General features: G+C 42.2%; 1 protein-coding gene across 1 annotated transcript in view; it reads left to right on the forward strand.

The window, feature by feature from the left end:
• The window catches only part of PRKAR1A (protein kinase cAMP-dependent type I regulatory subunit alpha), a 1,144,729-nt gene that overhangs the window by 643,257 nt on the left and 478,710 nt on the right, over positions 1 to 22,762 (forward strand). Inside the window, exon 8 of the mRNA XM_044085123.1 lies at positions 18,238 to 18,270. Coding sequence (XP_043941058.1) covers positions 18,238 to 18,270 — 33 coding nt within the window. The remainder of the gene's footprint in view (positions 1 to 18,237; positions 18,271 to 22,762) is intronic.

The following is a 22,762-nucleotide window of genomic DNA, read 5'->3' on the forward strand; positions in this document are numbered from 1 at the left end:
TCATGGAATCTTCGGGGGCAGTACATGAATGCAAGTGACTTTAGGGGATGGTATAAGGACACCCATAACTCATCAAAACTTACCTTATCAAAAAAATAGAAGCAGGACAGTAGGGCATCAGGAATGGGCCTTGGGAAACACCACTGTTGACAAGTCTCTCTGCACAAAGAGGTATCCTGACCCTGTGAGTTCTGTTAGTATGCCATACGATATCTGACGGACAAAGTAAGGATTAATACTAAATTCTTTAAATTTGCTGAGAACTGCATGGCGAATTTGATCAAAGATCTTAACTAAGTCCACATAAGTGTGGAGAGCATGGCCTAAATCTCTTGCTTCGATGATTCTAGGGTACACCTTTGTGCAGTGTAACCACTATGGCTGTTCACCAAATGTCAAGTACACAAAAGCTAAATAAAATTAAACTGAACTGGTTAAGGATGAGGAGGAATTCAACAAATATTTGCCGCTTTCCAAGAAGAAGCCAGATACACTGTAGAGACCCACAGAGCAGTGCTTTTTGATCTTTGACAGAGGACATTATCAAGACGGGGGGTTATGTGGGTAATGAAAACTGCAGGTTAGGTAATTGGGAAAACCTGTAGATGAATTTGTCAGTAAGGATGTTGACAACTGGTTCATGAGTAGAACTAATGTAGGTGGGACATAAATTCAGATTAGAACTCAGTGTTACTTCTGACATTCCTGACAGAGTTGAAGAAAGCTTTGAAGCTGTCTTTACTGCAAGTTTTATTTCGTAAGTAGCCTTAATCTATTATTACTCTACTTGGGATTTTTCCAATCAGTTTTAAATCCCCTTTATGGTGACGGCATCTTATACAAGACCAGCAGTTTTCCCTTTTTCTGTACAAAGTTCTTTCCCCCCCCCTGAATTTTCCAATTTCTTTGCGGTGTATGGGGGCAGTTGCACCAACACGGCTATTTATATGGAACATTTAAAGCTGAATGCACCAGCTCTGGCAACAGGTTTAGTATGGGGATGTCAAAATGCATCTACATTATCCAAGAACAGGAGATTGGCTATGGAGTAGTTCCTAAATATAGTATGGTTTTAGTGGGGAAATGGCGCTGGTTCCAAAGGACAGGATGACAGTCTTGTGGGGGGGGGGGGGTCAAACTTAACCGGAGAGGGTGTGATATATGGTAGGAGGCAGACATGATCAATGTTGGTAGGGAAAAGGTTAAGAAAGCTGGTACCCTTTATGGAAAGGTATATTGTCTGGACTAGGGTGTCAGCCTTTACAAAAAAGTTGGCACTGATTAAGTGCTACAACAAATAACGTTTAACAAATCTGAGCTATACTTATTAGTTACATTTCTACATTTTTTTTATTTGTGAAAAGTTTCATATCTCACCCAGGCTGACAATGAAATCGGTCAATACTGATCAATGCAGTACCCTGATAAACATAAGTAAACAGCAGACAAACATGGACGCAAGAAATTAGATTACAAAAACAGTTTACGGATGGTTAGAAACAAAGGCATTACATCCTACTTCATGACTTTTTAAATAGCCATGGATACAATCTGTTGCTTTTTTGGAAAAAGTCAAAATATACTTCTTTCGGCTTTTTTCCCAGTTAGGGGTCACCACAGCAGATTACCTGTCTGCTCATGACTGGCAGTGGAGTTTTACGGTATCGAGTTGCCAGCCGGACACCCAACCTCCCACAGATGGCACACACGCACTCATGTTTAAGGCCAATTTAGAGTATCCAATCCACCTACAGCATGACTTTGGGATGTGGGAGGAAACCGGAGCACCCGGAGAAAACCCATGCGACCACAGGGAGGACATGCAGACTCCGCACAGAAGGCACCCTGTTTTGAATTTAAAAGCATATACTTTGTGCTATTATTTTTTTTCTTTTTGGCCACTAGATGGAAGCATTGTACTATTCATATTCAAACATACACTACCAATATTTGATTGCCTTAAATAAGTGTGACTATTTTAGAAACCTATAATATACAGTAGAGTTGTGTTTTTCCTAGGCAAGTTTACCACTGTCATTCAAACTCGCACACAGTATTTAAATATTTGCATGGCGGCAATAGCTTGAGCAATAACTCTTCAAAAGGTAAAAGCCATTTATTATGGTGCAATTCCAATGCAGATACATCCACTTTAGCCAATAATAAACCACTGCTCACAAGTATTTATCTGATAAATGAAAATCTGCTTGAAATAAGCATCACACTTGTTGAAAAATCTTACTAGCAAACAGCTTTAAGGTTGCAGTAAAATGTAATTTGCAACATGACAATGAAAAAAAATGAAACTTATGTACTTACCACAATGATGGAGACAGACAACATGGATCTCTCTGGTTTGACCTGTGGGTCTTCGGAACCAATGTGGATCAGACACCTGCCAGTTCCATCGGATGGCTCTGCCTTCTTACCCACAGCTCCCCAACTCCTCACACACTCAGATTAAATTTGCCCATGACGACTACTTTCAACATGTACTAAACAGGTTCCCTTACTAAGGAGGACACAGGTCTCTAAAAAAATAAGGAACAGATGACCTCCACTGTCCAGTCATAACAAAAACGGGGAAGTTCACCACACCAACCAAAGGAGGGGGAGGTTAAATCAGACTGAGACAGACAACACTGATCTATTGTTATGCTAGGTATGTAACTTTCATATCTGATGAGGTCTTCACCATCTGGTTTAAACCTGTGGAACAGAGTCCCCAGAGACGAAAAATTCCTCAAGAGGAACCAAGGAAGGATATACAGCAACACACTGGAGCCAAAGGAAGCCCTGGGTCTAGATTGAGTATCCAGCTTATAACATAATACAAAAGTGTGGTGACTAGCCAAGAAGCAGCTGCACAAACTTTATCCATTGATACTCTAGAAAAGAAAGCTGTAGACGTAGCCATAGTTGTTGAATGATAAGGCTTCTAGGGAAGGGTCTTGCCCTTCAAGGAATACGCAAAAAAAACTACAGTCTTGACAGCCACTTGTATAAAGTCACTTTAGACACAAGTCAGCCCAGCCTGAATTTTGAGACGGAAACAACTGACTGGATTTTCCAAAAGCTTTGGTATAGTCCAAATAAAATCTCAATTGCCTATGTACATTCACACAATGCAGAAAGTATTCGGCTTTATTGCAGAAACTGGAAAAAAACACAGGAAGATGAATAGAACTGTTATGGGTATTCTCGGAAGCAAACTGTTGAGGAGGGTGTTTTATTCATTCATCTGATGAAGTCCTATTGTGGGGACGAAAACGCATGGGTGTATTTTAAAGAAAAGCGTTAATGATTTGTGACAGTGTGTGGATGTTCTTTTGAAGGTGTTTGGAATAAATACTGAATTTTCAGTTCGTTTCATCTTTGCTTCCAACCTACAGCTTTCGTTTTATTTATTGGTGACTTTTGGAAGCTTTCACTACTATTTGTTATTGGTTTTATTTTGTGGAGGGGTTATGGAGAGAGACGCTGCACCGGAAACCAAGGGGCAGGACGAACTGGGCCAATCACGCAAATTGATTGGCCAGTTGACAGAATTGATTGATTTGTTAACTCCGTTGTGCCACACCATGGTAGGAAGCAACCCTAATGTCGCACGGACCACAGGAAGCGGAAATGGAGGGCCCTATGTAAATAAGCACAAGAGAAAAAGGGAGCTTATGGGCTACAATTTCGGAGCCAGCGACCTTTCAGAACCGAATGGTGAGACCTTCAATCCAGGAGCCACTCCAGGGGTTTTTTGCGACAATGAATTGAGTCCTGTTCACGGAGAAAACACCGAAGGAGGGAACGCAGCATTTCCATCTCAAGCTGCTATGCCTCAACGTGGTTTATCAGGTACTGTTTTTGACTCTAGAGTCTAAGAGACTAATGAATGGCTTAATGTCCAATTCAGTTTTAAGGTGAACAACGGAGTTCCTCAGGGACATTCTAATACAGATTCTTTTTCAACTAAAATGGACAAAATCTCTAAATTAATGTTACAATATAGAGTGTTACGTATTGAAAACGCTTATCTTGCTGAATGTATCCATAGGAAAATTGTCCCTAAGGGACTAAGGATATATAAATATCCCAATAATGTACAAATGGGCTCTGAATTCCATAAGGAATTATTGGAAGTTTTTAATAACTGTGGCTTGGAAATTTTAAAGTTAATTATTAAGGAAAATGTTAGAGTACAAGAGACAATTCAGAAAGAAATAGATGAACTTGATAAGTTTATCAAAGATGATTTAATTTTTAGTATAAAGGAAGAAAAAGACAAGTACTACCAAGTCAGGACTGATATTGACATTAAATGTAAGTATTTAATAGATTGGAAAATGACTAAATTGAAGAGGGACATGCAGGAATATGATAACAGTACTAATTATCCTAAGCCACCCTATGCTAATAAAAGGTTTTATGGAAATAACAAAAGGGAGAAGGTTCATAACCCTATTGAACAGGAGTTTGAAGGGTGGGATAATTATGAATATAATCAAGATTTCCCGCCATTAGTTAGGGATGACAGTTCTTTTCACAGACAGGAAAATTGGAAAGGAGATTTTCGAGGGGGGGAGGGAGAAGAGGGAGGGGGAGATATTAGGTATATATACCCCCAACCCTAATGAAGTAACACCTACCCAAGAGATAGTGGTTGAAGGTTTTAACAACAAGTACGGTGGGTTTTCCATTTACAACTTCAGTAATATTCCCTTAATTAAGGACCATTTTAGCCTACTGGAGAAGGGGCTTAAATATATTCCCTATATTAAAGGGGCTTTAACTAAGACTCTGTTAGACATTAAATTGTTCCTTAGAAAAATTAATTTGGAAATATTATTTGCTAAGAATGATATAAACAGAACAAATCAAAATAATCAAGGATTAATATGCAAGTCCATTTACAATCCCCCTTTGCACTCACAATTAAAAAATTTTGAAATGACTTTAGAAAAAGAAATTAGAGAAACGCAAAGTAAGATTAAATATCAAACTAATTTGAGTAAGGAAGAAAAGACTATTTTGGATGAATTAAAGTCTAATTATGGAGTGAGAGTTATGAAACCTGACAAGGGTGGGGGGATAGTTATAATGGACTCAATATATTATGAAGGAAAAATGAATTAAATTTTAAGAGATGAAACTAAATATACCTGTGTTTCTAGGAATGAGATAAATCTGGCATATCACAAAATAGATATAGTATTACAGGATATGTTACAGGAGGGTTTGATTAATGGTAAAATATATGCATATCTGAGAGTTGAGAAGCCAAAAATTCCTAGTATTTTTGGAATACCCAAGATCCACAAAAACACTGAGGATCCACCGTTGAGGCCTATAGTATCTGCTGATGGCTCCAAAACGTTACCATTAGCAAAATATGTTGACACAAAAACTAAACATATTTGGCTTCAAAATAAGGTTATTCTCAGAGATTCTTGGGATTTGTTGAGAAAAATAAAAACGGAGTTATATTCAGACAATTTATTATTTGTTACTATTGATATAATTGACTTGTTCTCCTGTATACCTTATGATATGGGTATGAAAATGTTTGAGGACACTGTCTTTCTGGACAAATCTATGTCACATTGTGAAAAGGTAGTAAGTACAGCACTCATGGATATAGTTCTAAAGAATAATTTTTTAATATTTAATGGTGAACTATTTAAACAAACACAGGGAGTATCCATGGGAGCTGCTTGTGCTCCTACCTTTGCAAATATTATTTTAGCAAAATGGGAAGAAACTTTTGTTTTAAATTCTCAGTTTAATTCTTGCTGGTCCCTATATCATAGGTTTTTGGATGATATAGTTATTTTCTGGACAGATAGCAAGGAAAAATGTCAAGAATTTATGAGATACATTAGTAATTCCACCCATTTTCTTAAATTTACGTATAAACATTCATATGATGTTCTCCAATATTTGGATTTAGAAGTTTACAAAGTAAATAATGAACTAGAAACCAGGATATTTAGGAAAGACACATTTTGTAATTCATTCCATCACTATAATAGTGCTCATCCTACACATTGTAAAAGGAATATAGTGAAGGGACAATTTGTAAGAGGATCTAGAATGACTAGCTTAGAGAATGACTTTGTTGCAGAATGTGAACTATTGGAACAAATGTTTTTGGATAGGGGGTACCCTTATGAATTTATTAAGAAAATTAGATTAGAAGTTGTAAATGGCAGAGAAAATAGATTCAAACCCATTAAAGGGGTTATGATTAATAATGAGCAGGAAGAAAAAGAAAAAGTAAATAATGAATTAGAAAATCCAGTTAAATATCAACGGGCATTGGTTCTGGAATATAATGCAACTAATTCTTTTATAAAAGGAATCTTTCAAAAGGAATGGGAAAGATTCCTTGCCCTTACGGACTTGGAAGATGTACCAAAGTCATCACTAAAAGTGGTTTATAAAAATTCTAGCAGTATTAGAAATATATTAGAAAATAAAAACAACAATTTTGGTAACCAAAGGGAGGGTGGAAAGAAATTCGGCACATTTAAATGTGGTAGGTGTAACCAGTGTGGATATATTTCTAATAAAGAAGAGATTTTTTTAGAAAGTAGAAAAAGATGGATACAAAGTAAAGGCTACTATAATTGTGATACTAGGGGAATAGTATACCTAGCTATATGTCAAAAATGTGATTCATTTTATGTAGGGAAAACAGAAAGAACCCTGAAAAGGAGAATATATGAACACATTTATGACATTTCTAAAGGAAAGGAAACAAGCGCACTATTTAAACATTCCAAAATATGTGAAGGGTACAAATTCCATTTTTTAGTACTAGATCAAGTAAAACATGATATTAGGGGAGGTATATGGGAAGAGAAAATCGAATATAAAGAGTTATGGTGGCAGATAACTCTGGAAGCAGGTAGATTTCCAGGGTTGAATGAGTATGTCCCCGGCTGTGTGCTACACGAGCTAAATGAGGAATTAAACCCGCACATAAGGCAGCTGTTTAATCTCAGCCTTACCACAGGATACGTGCCCAAGGAGTGGCGTACGGCAACTGTGGTCCCACTCCACAAAGGTGGCGCCTCTACGGACCCTGGTAATTACCGCCCCATAAGCTTAACAAGTCTAGTCTGCAAAGCTATGGAGAGGATCATAATGGAGCTCATAAACAAAGATATAGGGACTTGCAGACATTGGACCCGACTCCAGTTTGGCTTTGTCAAGGGAAGATCATGCCTTTGAAGCTTTGTCGACTTCTTCGAAATAGTCACCATGGCCATTGATGAGGGAAACGCTGTCCATACAGCCTACCTTGACCTTGCAAAGGCTTCACACAATACCCCACTCGGGTATTGTTGAAAAACTTACCAGCTTAAATGTATACCCATATGTCACAAGATGGGTTGCAAACTGGCTTAAGGACAGAACCCACAGGGTTAGAGTTGCTGGCGCTGTGTCAGACTCCAAGCCGGTCACAACTGGTGTCCCACAGGGCTCGGTCCTAGGCCCTCTATTGTAAGGCAACTACATCTGAGAAGAACAGGCCAACATGGGAGGACTTTGGCTGACAAAGTTTGCAGATGACTGCAAACTGGGCCATAGTGGAAAGTGCATCGGACACTGATATCCTTCAGAAGGACTCACGGAAACAGATAGCTGGTGCCAGAGCCATGGCCTGAAGTTAAACGCCAAAAATGTATAGTCATACCCTTCGGGAAAACAAGGTAACCCCAAGCTACCATATAGGTGGCAATCCACTAAGCACAGAAGAGGTTATCAGGGACCTGGGGACCCAGGTTGACAGTGGCCTTTCTTTGACACTCACATTGCTAAAGTGGTTAGAAAGACCTTCTACATTGCCCACCTGATCATGAAGGGATTCACATCCAGATCTAGTGAGGTCATTGTTCCCTGTACTCTTCACTTATCAGACCAATGATCGAAAGTACAATGCCCCATTCGGGATGTATCTCACCCGACATCTGCAGCAATTGGAGAGACCCCAAAAGTTCCTCACCAAAAGGATAAAGGGACTCCAAAATCTGTCATATGCTGCCAGATTGAAGAAACTCCAGCTCTATTCAGTCGCATACCGCCTGCTCAGAGGTGACATGTGCCTGACATACAAGGCCATGTCCAACCCGAATTAATGGACATGCTCCACCTCAAAAAATCCAAATCCACCAAAACCACTAGAGCAAGCGACTTAAATCTTAGCACGGATATAAATAGGACGTGCTGGAGGGATAGATTTATCACTCAGAGACTCCCTATGCTGTGGAATAAAATCCCGGTCCATGTGAGGCAGAGCACCTCGCTGACTCTGTTCAAGAGAAATCTAGACCTGTGGATGGGAGATCGAGGTTTACCTCTGAATCATCTCTGGGTCACTGCTGGACAGAGGCACAACAAACTAATGGGCACAGTATTTTTTCATATAAGGGGTGGCGTAAGCCACAATAATTTGGGCTAGGCTTATAAATGCCTTAGGGCAGATAGCCTAGTATAAACCTATGAACCTATGAACCTATGAACCTATATTACCACTGCTTAAAATAAGGGCTGCCAAATATTAAAGTAATAATTTTTCAAGACAGTAGATGGCACTGTTGTTCCCTCTACATTTCCTTCTTGTATCCCCTTAGGAATTACAAGTAGTACTAAGATGGATTTTTATATAGTGTTTATTTTTGGTTAAAATAAGTCACATGTTATATAAAATGTTATGGTTTTATAAATATTTATATATTTAATGGTTTTATTTATTAGTTGTTATTTTTGATAAGGAATAAAATGAATTCAACACTTTATTTTTAAATTTTATACACAACGAGCTAATGAATATTTATGAGCCCAGTACTATACTGGTTTGACTGTTTGAAACGTAATTAAGGAGCATTATTGGATAATGAGTTTCTTAATTTGTATAAAAACTGTTGAGGAGGGTGTTTTATTCATTCATCTGATGAAGTCCTATTGTGGGGACGAAAACGCATGGGTGTATTTTAAAGAAAAGCGTTAATGATTTGTGACAGTGTGTGGATGTTATTTTGAAGGTGTTTGGAATAAATACTGAATTTTCAGTTCGTTTCGTCTTTGCTTCCAACCTACAGCTTTCGTTTTATTTATTGGTGACTTTTGGAAGCTTTCACTACTATTTGTTATTCTCGGAAGCTACTGTCCGCAGAAAAGATGGATTCATACGAAAAGAAATACTGTCATTATGAAACACCAAATAAGGAGGTGAATAATCAAGAGCTTGCAACTCTGAAACCCTCATTGCGAAGGTAACCATTACCAAAAACAAAGTTTTCCAAGACAACAGCTTCAAGTCAGAAGTAGGTGAAGGTTTAAAAGGAAGGCTTGCAAGGACCTGCAAAACAAAAGACAAACCCCAGGGAGGAACCAGATCCTAAACTGGGTGGCGGAGCAAAAAAGTACCCCTGAGGAATGCTTTGGAAATCTTGAGGGAAGAAAGAGGAGCATTATCCCTGCCAACATCAAAGCTAGAGATGGCTGTCAATTGCACTTTAAATTGTTGACAAACTGGAACCTGACCAAAATAACTCTGTGGGAAAATCCAAAATGGATTTCTAAAGGAGTGAAGAAAGGGTCGAGTCCTCCAGATTCCACCCACAAGACAAAACTTTTCCATTTACTGGAATACAGTTTTCTAGTAGACTGTTTCTGACATAAGATGTGAATTAAAGCCTGCAAAAGCTTGAGGTTTCTGGCCTTCAGGGGAACTGGAGGAAAAAGGAAGTCATGTAGAAACCATAAAGTTCCATCTGAGTAGTTCTACTTCATTTGTCTTCAACCTGTGGGATACCAGATCCATATCAGATCCGAGCAGGCAATTTCACTAGCATCTGCTCCAAGCTCCCCCCCTTACCCATAGTACACCTCCACTACTTTCCAACCCCCAGATCAAGTTTTCTGACCCTTATACTGATAACCTGACCTGAAAAAATACTTTATGACCTACAACTGCAGCCCGCAGGCTGTTCATAAGACAAGGTCAGGGGGAAGGAGGGAGGGACGGTTGAAGACAAATGAAGTAGAACTACTCAGATGGAACGTTATGATAAATACATAACTTTATCTGAAGTAGTTTACTTCATTTGGTCTTCAACCTGTGGGACAGAGTCCCCAGCTAATAAACTCCTGGGTGGCCCTCATGGAATGATATTCCAGAGCACAGCAGAACCAAAAAATGCTCTCCTTCTAGAAATCAAATCAAATTGGAGTGAGAAATAAAGGCATGAGATGAGGACCAAGTAGCTGCAGAACAAATATCATCTAATGAGACTCTAGACCAAAAGGCCGCAGAAGTAGCCACGGACCTAGTGGAATGAGCTTTCACCTGACCCGGAGGAGACGTACCTTTGTCCTTACAGACCTAAAGGATGCATGAGGAAATCCATCTAGTAATAGTGACCTTGGAGATAGGTTTACCCAAAAAGTGTTTATAGGACACAAACAGCTGATCAGATTTTACGGAAGTTTTTAGTCCTGTGTAAGTAAAATCGTAACCGTCTATGAACATCCAACAAGTGGAGTTTGTATTCCATTTTGTTAGGAAAGAAGACAGTTAAATTAATGGTTTGATTGATATTAACTTGTGATGCCACTTTAGGAAGAAAGGACGGATTGGTCTGAAGGGAAACCCTATTTTTATGGAAAATCATATGGAACTTTGATGGACAAAGCTTGCAGTTCTGAAACCCTTTTAGCAGAAGTGATAGCCACCAACAATCCTGTTTCCAAGATAAGAATTTTAGATCTGTGGTTGCAGCAGGTTCAAAAGGCGGAGCGACCAAAGCTTGAAGAACCATAGTAAGGTCCCATGGGGGAACAGGATCCTTGACCGGGGGGGTGTTCAACAGAAAGGTCCCTTTGAAAAAGGCTTTACACAGTCTGGAGGAGGCCAGTGAGGCAGAATTCTCATCCACATGAAAATGAGAAATGGCAGCCAACTGAACTTTGATAGTAGAAGAGCTTGCTCCCTGTTGAAAAATATTGGCTAGGAAATCAAGAATGGCAGAAATAGGAGCCGTGAAGGGGTCTAAACTCCTTTGAGAAGCCCAAAAGGAAAAACGTTTCCATTTGCTATGGTAAACCTTCCTGGTTGAAGACTTGCGAGCAGCCACCAGAACAGACCTAACTGAAGAGGATAATCTAGCAGTCCCAGCGATCATGGGAACTGTAGCAGCCAAGTTGTGAGCTTCTAACTGTCCAGGTTCGGATGAGGAACCCCCAATGGGTGTGAAATCAGATCTTGAATGGGATCCAAGATCCAGGGCGGAGCCAGAAGGTGAGACCAAAGGAAGGGAAACCATAGCTGGCGAGGCCAAAAAGTACAGTTGTGTACACTTACCATAAATGTAGATGTTAGAGTGTATTCTGGAAAAGACCAGTCCTTAGTAGGCCAGTGCCTACTAATCTTGGAGGTTGCACTTGTAAGAAATCTTTCACAGTTTGCATAGATTTAGCTTCATCTTCCATCTTTTTTAACACTTCTTCAGCCTTATTACCAAAGAGACGGTCCTGTTGTAAAGGAACATCCAACAATTTTGCCTTAACATGGTCAGGTAGAGTTTGCTCTTTGAGCGAAGCATGCCTTCTTAGCACAGATCCAGTTACAGCAGCCCTGCAAGAGGCCTCCAAGGAATCAAAACCACATTGCAAAGTACGTTTTCCAACTTGTTCAGCTGAATGCAATAAATCCTGCAATTCCTTATTTTCCACACAGAGATTAACATCATTTTCTGTTTAAGTAGTCCAATGACATGCTGTTGATATTTAAGCATATCAAATTGACAGTTTAAAGCCCTGATTGCCAAGGTAGCAGACGTGTAAACCTTCTTACCCCATCTATCCAGTGCCCTGGAATCTCTATCACAAGGGGTAGAATTTTTGGCAGTGGAGGCCTTAATGCCCTTGGGACCCTGAGAAAGTACAGTTTTGTACCTACCATAAATGTAGACGTTCGAGTGCTCATACAGCTGCAGTCATAACAGACGGGTTATCCTGCAATCAGGCGGGTCATCGGTCGGCCGAATTCCAAAGTCTAGGTCCGGCGTCGGTTGTCGTCGCTTCTTCCCAGACGTCAGTGCGTCAGGGGTATAAAAGAGGCAGCCAACGCCATTTTCTTCAGTTTTTCTTGCCCCAGATGTCAGGTGCCCCCAGAAGGAAGGCAAACATAATGTTATGCAAAGATGCAATGTTGATAAATCAAAAACAGTAGTTGCAAGAAAATGCATCATAAAAGAATACCCCAAAAAGGTTATATGAAAAGTGTTTGTCAAAAGGCCTGTCCTAAGAGGGGTTGGAGGGAGGGAAACCTGGGCTGCAGCTGTATGAGCACTCGAACATCTACATTTATGGTAGGTACAAAACTGTACTATGCTCATCGTGCATACAGCTGCAGTCATAACAGATGGGTAGAATCCCAAAGCTAAGTAAGGGTGGAAGGCACTAAGTGGAACTAGGAGGGGCTAGGATGCCCTGCAGGACTGCTGTGGCAAAGCCCGCTCTAGATTTTGAGCATAGTGGGAGGTGATAGTGCTTGGAGAAAGTGTGCACTGAACTCCAGGTGGCTGCTTCCAAAATGTCCTTGGTAGGAACCCCCCTGAGGAAGGCTGCAGAGGTAGCTGTGGCTCTGGTGGAGTGGGATCCGATGCATGCAGGCACAGTTTTTCCATGAAATGAGTAACAAAAGCGTATGCAGTGGGCTATCCATTTTGAAATTGTCTGTTTGGAAATAGCCTTTCCCTGAGCACCTACAGCATAGGACACAAAGAGTTGCTCAGATTTCCTGAATGGCTTTGTTCTGTCCAAGTAGTAACGTAGTTGTCTGTGAATGTCCAAGGAATGTAGTAGTCTTTCCCCTTTGTTTTGTGGATTAGGATAAAAGGTAGGTAAGTGGATAGTCTGATTTAAAGCTACACTGGATACTACCTTTGGCATAAAGGTAGGATTGGTTCGTAAGGAAACTCTGTCCTGATGGAAAATGATGAATGGTTGCACAGCCATGAGGGCCTGTAGCTCCAAAACCCTGCGTGCTGAGGTGATAGCCAGAAGAAAGGCGGTTTTCCATGACAAGTACTGTAACTCTGTTGAAGAAGCTGGCTCGAAGGGAGGAAGGGTCAGCTTTTCCAATACGTAGTTGAGGTCCCAAGCAGGGTCTGGTGGTTTCCTTGGGGGTTTTATATTCTTTGCCCCTCTGAGGAACTGCCTTAAGAGAGGGTGAAAGAATAATGGAAGATCTGTGTTGTATTGTGCAGAAATGGCTGAAGTGTGGATCTTGATGGAGGGGACATCTCAGCTAGGTACTGTAAAATTTGAGGAATATTTATTACCCAAGGATTCTGTCCCTTTTCGAGATTCCAGGCATAAAATAGTTTCCATTTGGCGGAGTAAGCCTTTCTAGTCGAAGGTCTTCTGGCTTCCAAGATGACATCCTGCACCTCCTTGGAGAGTGGAAACTGTTGGGAAATCAAGGAATTCTCCATGCAGCTAGATTTAGAGTTTTGAGATGGCTGTGAAGGGTTTTGTAGTTGTGCTGGGACAACAGAAGAGGGACTAGAGGCAGGATCCATGGTGGGGTGTGTGTCAGGCTCCTCAGGAGCGGATACCAGTGTTGTCTTGGCCAGTCTGGAGCGATTTTTCGGCCTCTCTGCTCTGGCTTTTAATAGAACTTTGGGTAGCAGAGGAAGAGGCGGGAAGGCATAGACTGTCAGTGTTGCCCAATTGAAGGAAAGTGCGTCCACTTTCCAGGCCTGTGGATGATAGGTCCTCGAACAACATTTTTTCAACTTGCAGTTTCTGTGGGTAGCAAAGAGATCTATGTCTGGCTGTCCCCATGCCTGAGTTATCTTTGTGAAAAGTTGAGGATTCGTGTGGATCTGTCATATTTCTGCTTAGGTTGTCTGCCAGTGTGTTTTCCTTCCCTGGCAGGAATTGTGCCTGCAGTTGAATTTGCAATTCCAGTGCTGTGTTCCATAGGGTCATGGCTTGCCTGCACAGGGGGTATGAATGAGTTCCCCCCTGTTTGTTTATGTACCACATCACTGTGGTATTGTCTGTCCTTATCAATAGCTGGCCTGGATGCAGTAGGTCTTTGAAGGTCATAATAGCCTTTTGCACGGCTAGCATTTCCTTTTGGTTGATGTGGAGGTGCTTCTCTTTTCGGGTCCATTTTCCCTGAATGCACTGATCTGTCATGTGTGCTCCCCAGGCGTAGTCTGAGGCATCTGTTGTGATGATTTGAGTTGCTGGAGGTACACAGAAAAGAAGACCTGTGTTTCTTTGGCAAGCTTGAGCCCACCACAAAAATTCCTTTTGAAGGCATGGAATGAGTGGGATAATTGTTTCCAAGCTGTGGCTGTGTTGAGACCATAAGTTTTTCAGGTACCATTGAAGTTTCCTCATATGCAGCTTTGCACATGGGATTAGTAGGATGCAAGATGCCATGAATCCCAGAGCCTGCAGGATTTTCCTTGCAGTTAGCCTGGTGTAAGTTGCCATTTTTCTGAATTTGAGACAGTTGCCCTTGCTTGTCTGGCGTGAGTTAGGCCATCTGGGTGGTTGTATCCAAGCTGGCACCCAGGAAGATTATTTGCTGAGAGGGTATTAGTTTTGATTTCTTTTTGTTGATTGTGTATCCCAGGAAGTTCAACAGTTTTATTACAAACGCCAGGTGCTGCAGTAGTATGTCCTTGCTGTCTGCTTGGATCAGGCAGTCGTCCAGATATGGGTAGATTTGTATCCCTTGTAGTCTGCAGAAGGCGATTACTGACGCCAGGCATTTCGTAAACACTCTGGGCGCAGTACATAAGCCAAAGGGCAATGCAGAGAATTGGTAATGGGTTGAACCTGCAAGAAATCGGAGGTATCTTCTGCAATCTTGTCTGATAGGGACATGCAGGTATGCCTCCTTGAGGTCCAATGTTACCAGCCAAGACTCCTTGCCCAGCATGGGAAGAAGTTGCTGTAATGTGAGCATCTTGAATTTTGGCACCTGTAGATATGTGTTTAGGATGGATAGGTCTAAGATAGGTCTCCAATCTTTGTCTTTCCTCGGTACCAGGAATTGGAATAAAACCCTTGACCTTGTTCTTTTGCAAGTACCTCTTGAATTGCTTTCATGTCTATGAGAGCTGAAACTTGTTTTTGTACCTCTGCCCTTTGATTTTGTGGCAGGTTTGGCATGCCTCTCATTTTTGGAAGGGTGTGAAAGTGGAACCTGTAGCCTCTGTCTATAATGTCCAGAATCCATTTGTCTTTTGTAACAATATGCCAATTTTTTGAGAATAATGTCAACTTTCCGCCCAAAGGTGCTGCCATTAAAGCTTTGCTTGGCAGGTGTAGGGGGAAGTCATTGTGTCTGTTTTCTAAAAGACTGTGATCTATCTTCTCCACCTCTTGGGGTTGGTGCTTGCAACTGTCTGGCTCTGAAGGATCCTTGAGGTTGCCCTCTGCCCCTTGGGCGTCTGCATCTGCCCCTTTGAGGTCTGTCCGTGGCTGGAAAGGACCAATTTTTTGAAGGCCAGTTTCTGCTGAAACGTGGAGGCTGTACCTGCAGGAAATCTTTCACTGTTTGCATTGATTTCGCTTTTTCCTCCATTTTCTTTAGCACCTCCTCAGCTTTAACACCAAACAATACATCTTTTTGAAGAGGTGCATCTAATAATTTAGCTTGGACATGATCTGGTAAGGTTTGCTCTTTGAGCCAAGCATGCCTACGTATAGCAGACCCCGTAACAGCAGCTCTACATGACGCCTCTAAAGCATCAAAACCACACTGCAAGGTATGTTTACCCACTTGCTCTGCACCATGCAACAAATCCTGCAACTCTTTTAAATCTGGTTGTTCTGGTTGTGTCATCTTGCTTTTCAGCTGAGATATCAAAAACTGTTGATACTTTAACATATGGAACTGACAGTTTAATGCCCTCATGGTTAAAGTGGCGAGGTGTACACCTTTCCCCCACCTTTCTAAAGCTCTGGAATCTCTCTCTGAAGGTAATGGATTTTAGCAGTAGAGGCCTTAATTCCCTTGGGACCCTGTGAAATTGTTTCTGGGTCAGCAGTATGGCTTTTATATAGGAACTGGTGAGAATCAGGAACCCGGTAATACCTGTCTGGTTTAACAGGAGCTGGAGGCAAAGAATCAGGATTAAGGCTGGCTTCTGTGTACACATCATCCAATATATCTAAAACAGGAGGGATTAGCCAGAGGCCTATGCTGGGGGAGCAGAAGAAATTCCCTGAGCCTTTTCTTGGAATCTGAATAATCTTGGCCTTCCCAGTGAAAGTGTTCCCTCAATGTATGCAGGGTTTCCCCAAAGGAGAAGTCCTCAGGGGGGGAGACTGAGGGAATAGACTCCTCAGCATCAGAGTCTTCGAATGGAGAATAGGCATAATCCTGGTCCTCAGATAGTTCTGAGGTAATAGAAGCTTGGTCTGAGGAAGGGTAGTCTTCCTCTAGTCTGGGCCTTTTGTCAGTGGGGGGATGAGAACCCCTGATAAGAGTAATCAAATCCTCAGCCATTTTAAGCATCTGTTTTTTAGGCATGGTGCCTTGAGAGGGGGTCTGAGGAACCTGTTTTTTGGTTTTCATGGCTGCTTTAGATTTAGTGAAGGCTTTAATAGAGAAGGAGGAAGGCCTGAAGACCCCTTGAGAAATGGCAGGCCTGTCTAAATTCTGAGTTTCCCCGCCAGGAGTGGCGTCGGGATCTGTAGTAGGAATGGTGGCTGAGGAGCCTGCGACCTCAGGTACTGAAGACACTGGTAATGCATTGTCATCGGTACTCAGGGGCTGCGTAGGCGCCTCGCTGAGTACCGGAGAACTGGTAGTCGGCCTTAGCGTGGTTTCAGTAAGAGGTACGGACCTCGTGTGTCGGTTCTTATCTTTGCGTTTTTTGCTCAAAACTAGAGTCGGAGTATCCAACGACATAATATAATTAAATTTGTTGCCAAAAAAGTGAAGGGCGAACTCCGCCCGATGCTTAATAGTGTGCTTATTGAATCTAGCACAAAAACGGCAGGCCGAGACGTCGTGGTCTGAGCCTGAGCAAGGTATGCAGAAAGAGTGGAAATCCTTATGCGGTATTTGCTTCCCACATGAAATGCAATTATTAACTTTGTCTGACATCGGTCTGAGGCAAGAAAAGTTTCAACGGGTACTTAGCTTTCAAGAAGACTTCGGCTGAAATACTTTCGTAAATCTCAGGAGCTGGCCGACCGGCACTTGCGAACTGCTTCTGCTTCAGGCACTACGCGGCAAGAAAGACTGAAGAAAATGGCGTTGGCTACCTCTTTTATATCCCTGACGCACTGACGTCAGGGAAGAAGCGACGACAACAGACGCCGGACCTAGACTTTGGAATTCAGCCAACCGAGGACCCGCCTGATGGCAGGATAACCCATCTGTTATGACTGCAGCTGTATGCACGATGAACATATGGTTTCAGGATCAGCAATAGGATTTTTGAAAAGGAATTTGTGGGAGTCAGGAACCCTGTAGTATCTGTCTGACTTACAAGGAGCCGGAGGCAGAGAATCAAGAGTCATACTAGATTCTGAAAAAAAATCATCAACAATGTCTAGAACAGGAGGTATAGCCAAAGGCCTACGCTGAGGAATTAGAAGAAAATCCCCAAGTCTCTTTTTAGATTCAGAGAAATCCTGACTTTCCCAGTGGAAATTTTCCCTTAAGGCATGTAATGTTTCCCCAAAAGAAAAATCCTCAGGGGGAAAGGCAAATGGAATGGAATCCTCTGCATCAGAGTCCTCATAAGTAGGGATAGACCAATCCTGTTCATTAAAAGTGTCAGAAGAAATAGAATCCTGTTCAGAAGATTCATAATCAATATCTTGCCTAGGCCTCTTAGAAGGAGGGGGTTGGCTACCCCTGATCAGAGTAATTAAATCTTCAGCCATTTTGATCATTTGTTTTTTTAGGCATAGGGGCCTGCACATGTGGCCCAGGCATTGGTTTTTTAGACAGATTTAGATTTTGGCCTTAGGTTTTGAAGATGGCGTCGGTCTGATATACAAATCTGTAGGCCTGAAAACACCCTCAAAAGCCGGTGCCTGCACAGTGGCTCCGGACCCATCTAAGGTAAAGACATCTGCAGGTTCCATAATTGAAGCATCTCGCGGCATACCGGACTCTGAATGGGTCTCAGTAGAGGCCTGCGAATCAGAAGTAGCGGGCACCAGTGGCTGCGAAAGCACCTCACTGAGTTCCAGCGAACCGGCGACTGGCTTAGGAGAAGCGTCGTCTGTTTTGGACCTCGATGGTCTCTCTCTTTTTCTTTGCGTTTTTTAGGTATTCCAGTAGTTGGATTGCTAACCGACGACATTTCTTGATAGTTAAATCTTGAGCCAAAATATTTAGAAGCAAAAATATACAGACGTTTAATTGTGCGTTGATTAAATTTAGCACAAAACCGACAGCAAGGCACGATGTGGTCAGGGCCTAGGCAAGGAATACAGTACAAATGAAAATCCTTATGAGGTATTTGCTTCGCACAAGTAATGCAATTATTAACTTTTACTGACATCGGTAAGGAGCAAGAAAAAGTTTCCCCAACGGGGTACTTAGCTTTTAGTTGAAGACTCTGGTTCTGAAACTCGAAAACGAAAATTTCAGGAGTCGGCCGACCGGCACTTGCGAAAGTACAGTTTTGTACCTACCATAAATGTCGATGTTAGAGTGTTCTCCCTGCTGCAGTCATCACACTTGGGTTATCCTGCCGTCAGGCGGTCCCGCAGTCGGCCTGAGTTCTAAAGTCTTGGTTCGGTGTCGGTTGCTGTCGCTTCTTCCTGACGCCAGTGCCAGGGTATATAAGAGGCATCAGACGCCATTTTCTTCAGTTTTTCTTGCCCCAGATGTCAGGTGCCCCCAATAGGTAGGCAATACATATATTACTATATAAAAATGTACATATAAAAATAAAACAATACCTTCAGGCACAAGCAAATACACCACAGAGATTGTATAGGACAGAATGGTATAGCTAAGTCCAGCTAGTTCAGAGGGGATGGGGGGAGGGTAACCTGGACTGCAGCAGGGTGAACACTCGAACATCTACATTTATGGTAGGTACAAAACTGTACTATGTTCATCGTGTTACCCTGCTGCAGTCATCACACTTGGGTTGAATCCCAAAGCTAAGGATGGGTGGTGGAGTTAAACAGGGTTAGAAGAAGCTAGTAGGCCCTGCAAAACTGCAGTGGCAAAACCAGCTCTAGTCTTAGAATATAGAGGTAAGTGATAGTGTTTGGTGAAGGTGTGCACTGAACTCCAAGTTGCAGCTTTCAGAATATCCTTGGTTGGCACCCCCCTGAGAAAGGCTGCTGATGTAGCTGTAACCCTGGTGGAGTGGGACCTAATGTTAACAGGTACCGGTTTCCCATGATGCGTGTAGCAGAAACATTTGCAATGTTATATCCATTTTGAAATGGTCTGCTTTGAGATAGCTTTTCCTTGTGATCCTGCAGCATAGGCTACAAAGAGCTGGTCAGATTTTGTGAAAGCCTTAGTTTTATCCAAGTAGTAACGTAATTGCCTGTGAATGTCCAAAGAGTGCAGGAGTCTTTCTCCTTTGTTCTGGGGATTTGGGAAAAAGATGGGCAAATGAATGGTTTGGTTTAGGGCCACACTGGATACCACTTTTGGCATAAAGGAAGGGTTAGTTCGTAGAGAGACTCTGTCTTGATGAAAAATGAGGAAAGGCTCCACTGCCATTAGTGCCTGTAGCTCTGAGACTCTCTTCTAGCTGAAGTTATTGCTAGTAGCAGGGCAGTCTTCCATGAAAGAAATTTTAAATCAGCTGAAAAAGCTGGTTCAAAGGGAGCAGTGTAAGCTTTTCCAGAACAAAGTTGAGATCCCAAGTAGGTGCTGGCGCTCTCCTGGGCGGTCTTATGTTCTTAGCCCCTCTGAGGTACTGTCTTAAGAGTGGATGTGAAAATAAAGGAGGATCTGTGCTGTAATGGGCTGAAATTGCTGAGGCATGGATCTTAATAGATGAAAAGGAAAGTCCTTTGTGCAACATCTCAGTTAAATATTGTAGAATCTGAGGAATGTTTGGATCAAGGGGATTTTGGCCTTTAGCCTGGTTCCAGGCGCAAAATCTTTTCCATTTGTCTGAATAGGTTTTCCTGGTGCTGGGCTTCCTGGCCTCCAGAATGACATCCATAACAGCTTTGGATAGAGGTGTTGGCTGGTTGTTTAAGTAATTTGCTATGCAGCCAGGTTTAAAGTCTTGAGCTGGCTATGTAGAATCGGATTGTCTCGCTGGGTGAGCAGGTGAGGAATTTGTGGTAAAATCCATGGTGGGCCGTGGGCCATGCTCCTTAGAATTGGATACCAGTGCTGGCGTGGCCAGTCTGGTGCAATGAGCATCATTTGTGGCCTCTCTAATCTGACTTTCAGCAGTACCTTTGCTAGAAGAGGCAGTGGAGGAAAGGCATAAACTATTAATGTTTTCCAACTGAATGAGAGGGCGTACACTTTCCAAGCTTGTGGGTGGAATGACCTTGTGCAAAATTTTTGAAGTTGGTAGTTTTGGGGGTTGGAAAACAGATCTATGTCTGGGCGTCCCCATTTTTGAGTTATTGCAAATACTTATGGATCTAGTTTCCACTCGTGGGGATCCATGATGTTTCTGCTTAGGTCGTCTGCCAATGTGTTTTTCTTTCCTAGCAGGAATTGTGCTTGTAGTTGAACTTGGTAAGACAGTGCTGTGTTGCACAAGGTCATTGCTTGCCTGCATAGAGGGTAGGAATGTGTGCCCCTTGATTATGTACCACATTACTGTGGTATTGTCTGTCTTTATTATTAGTTGTCCTGGGTGTAAGAGGTCCTTGAAAGTTGTTAGGGCATTCTGTACTGCTAGCATTTCTTTTTGATTGATATGCAGATGCCTTTGATCTGTAGTCCATTTGCCCTGAATGCACTGTCCTGCCATGTGTGCTCCCCAGGCATGGTCAGATGCATCTGTTGTCATAGTTTGCCTGGCTGTGGGTAAGGTCAAAGGCTGACCCTTGTTGAGGTGACATGCCTGTGCCCACGACAGAAACTCCTGTTGTAGGCAGGGAATGAGTGGTTTCATGGTTTCCAAGCTGTGGCTGTGCTGAGTCCATACGCTTTTCAGGTACCATTGTAATTTCCTCATATGCAGTTCTGCAAATGGTATTAGTAGTATGCAAGATGCCATGAATCCCAAGGCCTGCAGAATTTTTCTTGCAGGGAGTTGGGTCTTTGTTGCCATTATTTTGAAGTACTGAGTCAGCTGTTGTTGCTTGTCTGGCGTGAGATAAGCCATCTGGGCCGTTGTATTCAATCTGGCACCCAGGAATATTATGTTTTGTGAGGGCACTAGTTTTGATTTCTTTTCGTTTACTGTGTACCCTAGGCAACTTAGAAGGTGTTTGACAAATGCCAGATGCTTTAAAAGAATGTCCTTGCTTTCTGCTTGAATAAGGCAGTCGTCCGGGTATGGGTATATTTGAATTCCTCTTTGTCTGCAGTATGCAATTACTGGTGCCAGGCATTTTGTGAAGACCCTGGGCACAGTAGATAAGCCAAAGGGCAGTGCAGAGAATTGATAATGGGTTGAACCTGCAATGAAGCGGAAGTATCTTCTGCAATTTTGTCTGATAGGGACATGCAGGTATGCCTCCTTGAGGTCCAACGTTACTAGCCAAGCATTCTTGCCCAGCATGAGAAGCTGTTGCTGTAATGTTAGCATCTTGAAATTTGGTACTTGCAGATAGGTGTTCAGAATTGAAAGATCCAGAATGGGTCTCCACACTTTGTCATTTCTTGGGACTAGAAAGAGTCTTGAGTAAAATCCTTGCCCTTGCTCCTGTGTAGGTACCTGTTGAATGGCTCTCATGTCCATGAGAGCTGTAATTTGTTTTTGTGCCTCTGCCCATTGATTTGGTGGCAGGTTTGGCATTCATTTTATCCTTGGCAAGGTATGAAAGTGGAACTGTATCCTTGTGAGACAAAGTTTAGGACCCATTTGTCTTTTGTGATGATGTGCCAGTTGTCTGCAAAAAGTGGTAATTTTCCTCCCAAGGGAGCTGCCAAGAGAGATTTGCTTGTTAGTTTGAGGGTTGAGTCATTGTGTTTGTCTTCTGCTAGCTTGGGGCCTGTCTTCTCCATCTTTCTGGGTAGCAGTACTCCATTGGCGAGGTTTGTAAGGGCCTTGTGACTGACCTCTGCCCCTTGGGTGTCTGTATTTGCCCCTCTGTCATCTGTCAGAAGCTGGAAAGGACCAGTTTTTTGTTGGCCAATTTCTGCTGAAACGAGGGGGTTGTACCTGTAAAAAATCCTTGACCGTCTGCATAGACTTTGCTTTATCCTCCATTTTCTTTAAAACCTCTTCTGCTTTGACACCAAATACATCCTGCTGTAAAGGTGCATCCAATAATTTTGCTTTAACATGATCAGGTAGGGTTTGTTCTTTTAACCAAGCATGTCTACGTATGACAGACCCAGTAACAGCTGCTCTACAGGAAGCTTCCAATGAATCAAATCCACATTGTAAAGTATGTTTGCCCACCTGTTCAGCTGCATGCAACAGATTCTGCATTTCCTAGAATTCAGACTGTTCAGAATGTGTGCTCATTTTTTGTTTTAATTGAGAAATTAGGAATTGCTGATATTTCAGCATGTGAAACTGACAATTTAATACTCTCATAGCCAGAGTAGCTGAGGTGTATATCTTCTTTCGCCATCTATCTAGAGCTCTTTGGA

Source organism: Protopterus annectens, chromosome 10.part0 (assembly GCF_019279795.1).
Source record: "Protopterus annectens isolate FY-2018-M chromosome 10.part0, PAN1.0, whole genome shotgun sequence".
NCBI lineage: Eukaryota > Metazoa > Chordata > Ceratodontiformes > Protopteridae > Protopterus > Protopterus annectens.